Raw genomic sequence first — 6991 nt, forward strand, 5'->3', positions numbered from 1 at the left:
CCCCGCCTCACTCATTCTCCCCTTCCCCCCACTCACTCGTTCTCCCCCCCCACTCACTCGTTCTCCCCCTCCCCCCACTCACTCGTTCTCCCCCTCCCCCACTCACTCGTTCTCCCCCCCCCATTCACTCGTTCTCCTACTTCCCCCTACTCACTCACTCTCCCCCTCCCCTCCCCCACTCACTCATTCTCCCCCTTCCCCTCCACACCCCACTCACTTGTTCCCCCTACTCACTCGTTCTCCCCACCACCCCCACTCACTCAATCCCCCCTCCCCCCCACTCACTCGTTCTCCCCCCCCCACTCACTCGTTCTCCCTCTCCCCCCCACTCACTCTCCCCCTCCCCCTCCCCCACTCACTCATCCTCCCCCTCCCCCCACCCCCCTCTCGTTCTCCCCCCCTACTCACTCATTCTCCCCCTCCCCCCACACCCCACTCACTTGCCCCCCCCACTCACTCGTTCTCCCCCTCCCCCCACTCACTCGTTCTCCCACTCCCTCCCACTCACTCATTCTCCCCTTCCCCCCACTCACCCGTTCTCCCCCCCACTCACTCGTTCCCCCCTCCCCCCACTCACTCGTTCTCCCACTCCCTCCCACTCACTCGTTCTCCCCCTCCCCCCACTCACTCGTTCTCCCCCTCCCCCCCGCTCACTCGTTATCCCCCTCCCCCCCACTCACTCGTTCTCCCCCCCACTCACTCGTTCTCCCCCTCCCCCCCGCTCACTCGTTCTCCCCCTCCCCACCCCACACTCGTTCTATCCCTCCCCCCTCACCCCACTCACTCGTTCTGCCCACCCATTCTCCGCCACTCACTCGTTCTCCCCCCTACTCACTCGTTCTCCCACTCCCCCCGCTCACTCGTTCTCCCCCTCCCCACCCCACTCTCGTTTTATCCCTCCCCCCTCACCCCACTCACTCGTTCTCCCCCTCCCCACTCACTCGTTCTCCCACTTCCCCCTACTCACTCGTTCTCCCCTCCCCACAACTCACTCCCCCCCACCCCACACCCACTCCCACTGCCCCACCACCCCCCACCCACTCTCTCCCTCACCCCCCACCCACTCCCTCCCACTCCCCCACCCACTCCCTCCTCACTCCCTCCTCCCCCCACTCTCTCCCCACCTCCCCCCCCCGACTCCGTCCCCTCCACTCCCAGCCCCTCTCCCACGGAGACGCACCAACCTCTGCAGATTCAAACTGTTGAGTGCGGTCCTTCTGTTGCCTGTGCATGCACGGGACAGCTTTGACCCCGGAATGGCGGGAGAATGGCGGGAGAATGGCGGGAGAATGGCGGGAGAATGCGCAGACAAGCGTTTGCGGCCCTGTCACACAACGGTTCAGCTTCCCTTTATACAGGAAAGCTGATCGCGACTTTGGCCCCGCTGCGCTCCGCTCCCGCACCGCATCGCCGCCGTCGACATGGACCATCCGAAAACCTGGGGAGCGCGCACCAGCAGCATTCCGGCCGTGGGAAAGACCCAACCGCGCCAATACTGCGTAGGATCGGGCGCGGGCGATCTCCAGGCAATTTCTAGCCCACAGGCAGCTTATTTATGAAGGTTATTGGTAGAAAGTTAGATTACACAATAAACACTGAGAAAGGCAGAAATCGACCAAGGGAGGGTTTGCAGCCATGTTTGATAGTGACAGAGAATAAACAGACAGTGCTCACCACACAGCCCACCCGCTCCTTGCAGATGGATATTAGGTTTTGAAGTACACGGAGTTCTTTGTGGACTCTGCTTTCTGCTTCACCAAACTGAGGATAAGAGAGGATTCCCTGAGACAGGTGGGTGAACATGTTGGTGGTACAACAAACTGTACCAAGGGGTGGTGGGCGCTGGGTTTGTGCCCACAGCAAGTCCTCAATCGCCACTGGGCTGTCGGGGAGGGAGGGGATCTGACAGGAGATAGACCCTTACCCACAGGGAGTAACACCCCTCTCCCGACCACTGCCGGTTTAATGTGGGCGGGCCCGGGGGGATTGCAGCCAACCTGCTCATAGGAGGTGGGGGGTTCATTTAAATATTATAATGCGGCTGGCATGCCTCAGATTTAACCTCCATTTCAAATGTAACCCTGGCTGGTCGGGTTTCTCAGGCCTCGGGGAATCAACCAGCGAAAGTACGGCGAGACCTGCTGGATCCAGGAGGTAAGTGCCGATCCAGCATCCCTGCCTCACCCACACCCCCGCCCCATGATAGGAGACCTCCCCCAAGGCCTCCAATCCACCTCCGAGGGCTCCCATCCCCCCTATCCCACAGGCCTCGCATTACCCCCATGAGGCCTACAAATCCACTCCTCCCCGAAGTTTCCGATTACCTCACGAGGCAACGATTCTCACCTCACCCCCGCCCATCCCGGCCTGCCATTCTTACAATCCCCCTCCCCATCCCCCTCCCCCGATACCCCGCCCAGGATCACTCCCTCCTCCCCCTCCCCCGATGCCCCGCCCAGGATCACTCTCCATCTCCCTCCCCCCCATGCCGCGGCCAAATCCCTTCCCCCTCCCCTTTCCCCCTTTTGCCTATGTTGGGTCTGCGAATTTTTGGACTTCAGACTCATTTCCAAACACACTACGAACGCATACATTACAATAATTTTGTTCTGATTGTCCCTAATACATGTAGAGGTATCGCATCGCCTTGGCTGCTTTCGATCTGACATCTTGCTCGTGATCTGACAGGAGGCAATAATCTGCTCACAAATCTGAGCTGCAGACTGTGATGTGTAATAATGTGGTGGGGCATTGTACATGAGGAAATCAAGGAATGTCAATGCGTTCCCTCTGACCGCAGGAAGCACATTCCTTAGGAAGGCGGCACAGCTCCTTATGTACAAGGGGATCTGGTTGTCCAAATCTTTGGCAATGTGCCTGGAGATGTTGCTTAAATAGTTCTCATAATCCAGGGTGGTCTCCTCCGAGGAAAGTTCTTGGAACATCTTGGATATGTTTGCTGACTCCATTACTGGAGCGTAGGAATTCAGCACGGATTTGCAGACGTTGGTGACTTCAATGCTCTCAGCGTTGAGATGTAGCAGCAAGCGGATCAAGGTGGACTTGATGTGCTCCATATGTGGATGGTTCATTTCCACACTCCCAAATCTTATTAGCTTGCCAAGAACGTTAAACGCCACAGCTCTCATTGTCTCATGCTGATGTTCCAAGTAAGGCTGAACTGCCAGTGCTACATCACCAAGAATGGGATTTGTATAATGCTCCTGGAGCTGACCCAGAACTTTGCACATGCTCGACATTGCCTCAACTGCAATGAGATTCTCGGGTTTGGACTTCTGGTCAATCACAGATAACATTGTGGACAACAGTTTGGTGCAGTATGTGTCTATCCATTGAGAAGCTCCAATTGCAGCATTTCCCAAACCTTGTACAGCAAGCCATTGGACAATTGGGGACTCATCAAGCAAACATCGAAACAAACTCTCCAGAAGGGTATCCATCAGCAACAAGTCCCACACCACGGAATGATTTAAAAGCTCCCCAAAGAAGGCAGCTATTGTGATCATCTGACCCTCTCCTATGTTGACAAGGCGAGGAGTGAGGTGCTCCACAATGCTGATCAGATGCGGGGCAGCATACGCGGTCAATGTGCTTGCCAGCAGTGTAACCCCCTCATGGTGCTTTCTTGGGCTCACGATGAGATCCCAACCTCCCATTTCTCTCATGATGCGATCATCTCCCTTTCCCTGTGACAGGACAGCTCGAAGAATCTCAGCTGAGTAATGGCAAGCGTCGGCATAATTCAGTCTTAGAGCAGGGCCGAAGGTGTTCCCAGCCTTTGGAATTGTCAGAAAGTTGGTCGGAAAGCGAACCCAGACACTGAAGCTGAGATGAATCAGAAGGGTGCTCACTAACTGGGGGTAGAGAATGTTTATCACGTGCCCTGAGTCAGGCTCACATACCACATCACGAAGAGCACAGAGGACAGCTAAAGACTGCTGAGTTGCTGAATCTTTTGTATCTGTGACATGGCAATATCTGCCGTCATCATACAATGATTTGATGTTGTTCGGTAAGAATTTGGCCGGTGCTAATGCATTCCGTGTCAGGAAGGATCGCCATATGTCACAAATATATCCATCAAATGGAATGGGGTAAGTGAGGAGAGCAGACAAAACTGCTGGCAGATGGTGTGAGGCCAGAATGGAGATTGAATGCGTCACTGCATTTCTCACCCGCGGCTCAGTAATTGAACGCAAGTGACGGCTCAAGACTTTGATTGTTCCCCAAACGTCTGCAAGGGTGGTTCCACGTGTTGTAATGAGGACATTTGTCACAATAGAAGCTGTGCAGGAAATGTTCCGGTGCTTGTCTGTCAGCCCTTTAAAGACTGTGAAGAATAGAGTGTTCAACTGCTCATGGGCTATGCACTTGGATAAAACGTTACCGACAGCAGTGCAGGTTTGAAAGAGGGCCTGACTGGTAAATTGCTTCATTCCGCCTTTGATGGCTTTCAGATGCTCCACTTCCTTATCTTGATGACCCACTGGAAAGCCTTCAAGGTGTAACTGGATATACAGCAATCCATACAAGCTTTTAATGGCTGCCTCCCTTACAACATGCGATGGATCTGCACATTGAAGCCCCACACATTCAATAATCCTCACCAAGTTATGGGATGGCACCTTATTGCTAACTTGCAGTTTCTCCAGGTAAAATGTCACCAGCTGCAAAGTGCTCTCCATTGCCTTTTCTCGCTCATGGTCCCGTGTGGATTGGATTTCAGTCTCCATGGTTTTAAATACAGAATGAAGCCCATCAGGATACAGATCCAAAAGTAAGCATTGCTTCAGGAGACCCTGCACCGAGGCCATTGTGTCGGTGTGAAGCTTCTGTCTCTCTGCCATGTCCATGTTTGTACTTTGGTCGGCAGTGCTGCTCTCCCAATCTGTCAAACTGAAGACACGATTCAAACAGATGCTAATCAGCTCAGTCTCACTGCTCAGTGAAGGCTGCAGTTTGATGAGGGCTGCACAGGCGTCCATGGCAGACTTTCGAACCCAAGTGCTCAATATCTCCTTTGGTTCGGCAGTGATCAGCTCCTGCATGCAGCTCAGCAATTCTGCCTTTCTGCTCAGAGTGTAGGGTGGGTGTTCTTCGCTGGGTTGGAGAGCTTTGGCCAACAGTGTCACAGTGTTTGTCAAACTTAATTTCAGTGTCAAGTCCTTCACCTTGGATTTCAGTCCAAACATCTTGGTGTTGAAAAGAGCCAACACATTGTGCAGAATGTCGGTCTCGATTCTGGGCAGAATGAGTTCCCGAAGACAACGTGACATAATCTGCCCATAGCATAAAATGAGCGTGCTTTTAACTTTCATTATGTGATTGTCAACCTGGTGAAAGGGACTTGATAGGCACAAACGATTGAACTCCATGAAAGCCTTCAGTGTGGTGAGCGTGGTATCTAAGTGTGTTACAGCACAGTCACCAATTCCAGCGGCTACCCTGTCTCTCTCGAAATCTTCATTGTGCTCAACACTCTGAAGCATCTGATGAAGACTTTTACTGACGATGTCTTTGTCTTGGGTCAGTCGGAGCACTCTCCCTAAACACTTGTACAGAAAAGCCCTCTCTGTTGGATACAGGCGATAGGTGTGAATGCAGTGGGTCATTTCTGCAATGAGCTGGGTGATCCACACCTTATCCGCGATTGCCTCCAGAGTCTGGGACACAACCCCTAACAGTTTCTCTTCCCACTCATTCTGGAGATTGGGCTTCTCTGAATTCTCCTCCAGAAAGTTACATAATATTGGGAATTCCTTGTCCCATACTCTCACTGTTGCTGGGTGGATGTCCATTGCCAGGAGATATAGTAAGCCCAGAGCAGGAACACCTCTGCCTTTTCCATGGCACAGAGAAGAAGACACAATCAATAGCCGCGTCAGCAGTGTACGAGGCTCAGGAAGATTTGGATAGTCCTCGTAATTAAGAACAAATTATGTATTGCTGGCCATCAGTCTCTTTATTCCAACGCAATGTGAGGAACCACAGACTATTGTAAAGGCTTCAGTGTACTTTACTGTGATCACAAACTCCAGTAGGTAGGACCAGAGGACGTCGCCAATCGGTAAAGTTCCCATCATCAATTTCAGCAATACTTCGCACTGCCTCCTTAAATGCTTATCCGTAACCACGGCCGCCATTACGCTGCAGAACTCCTCTTCGCTTTCAGTACTCTCCTCGTTCTCCTCGGTGGGCAGAGCACACTGTTGGATGATAAATTCCACCAGCTGCTTTCCTCCCTCTCGCTCCAAGTAATTGTGACAGGCCATGGTGTATATTACCTGGGCAAGGATTCCCTTCACTCTGTTACTCCCAGTTAAAAGTGATCGTCGCACACAATTCAGAATCTGATCCTTCTGGCTCTCCATGTTTGAAGGGACAGTATCGAGAAGGTACTTCAGCACGGCCAGTGCCCCGAGTTGAATTTGCTCATTGTCAATTGCCAGTTGCATCCGAAGGATCTCTAGCATCTGGCTTGTAAATGCCGGAGCTAGAACTCTGGAGCAGCAAAGGATTTCATTTAGCTGCTTCTCAGAAAAGGTGTTTTGGGGTTGTTCCATCACAATACAGATCTGCTCATGGAAAGTGATCAGCAGAATCTGCAGTTGTGTCACGAGTACTTCACTGTTCCTCTCGATGGCAGTGCGCAGGACACTGCACAGACACCGAGTGACAGAAACATGGGGAAAGGTTTCCTGGTACACCAAGAGAAGGGTTGGAATTAAGCTGGGGAGCTCCTTGTCCAGTTTGTCATTGGGTAGTAGCTGGATTATCTGGGCGACTGTTTCTATTATTGCTCTGCTCACCTTGGGCTCTTTCATGGGCAGCCAGGAATTCAAAAGCAGATCGTAAGCCGCAGAAATCTCATGAAAGAACATCTTCTTCTCAAGTTTAGGTTTTCTGGTCCCCTCTGGGTTTGACAGGTACATTTGAATGCTCTCACTAAAAAGCCCCAATGAAACACAGA

At 52.5% G+C, this 6991-nt stretch overlaps 1 protein-coding gene across 1 annotated transcript; it reads right to left on the reverse strand.

The window, feature by feature from the left end:
- Positions 1-1706: 1706 nt before the first annotated feature.
- LOC139254828 (maestro heat-like repeat-containing protein family member 1) lies at positions 1707-5819 on the reverse strand. The gene is made up of 2 exons (XM_070873841.1): positions 2668-5819; positions 1707-1761 (listed from the first exon to the last, which is right to left on the reverse strand). The coding sequence occupies exons 1-2, from the start codon at positions 5817-5819 to the stop codon at positions 1707-1709; spliced, it is 3207 nt and encodes a 1068-aa protein (XP_070729942.1).
- Positions 5820-6991: the final 1172 nt, after the last annotated feature.

This window comes from Pristiophorus japonicus, unplaced genomic scaffold (genome assembly GCF_044704955.1).
Source record: "Pristiophorus japonicus isolate sPriJap1 unplaced genomic scaffold, sPriJap1.hap1 HAP1_SCAFFOLD_58, whole genome shotgun sequence".
NCBI lineage: Eukaryota > Metazoa > Chordata > Chondrichthyes > Pristiophoridae > Pristiophorus > Pristiophorus japonicus.

Excerpts from the sequence above, each read along its gene's own strand:
- LOC139254828 (XM_070873841.1), bottom strand. The coding sequence starts at position 5,819 with ATGGACATCCACCCAGCAACAGTGAGAGTATGGGACAAGGAATTCCCA. Across the intron at positions 1,762-2,667 it reads TGTCAGATCACGAGCAAGAT|TTTGGTGAAGCAGAAAGCAG; the intron begins GTCAGATCGAAA and ends TCTTATCCTCAG.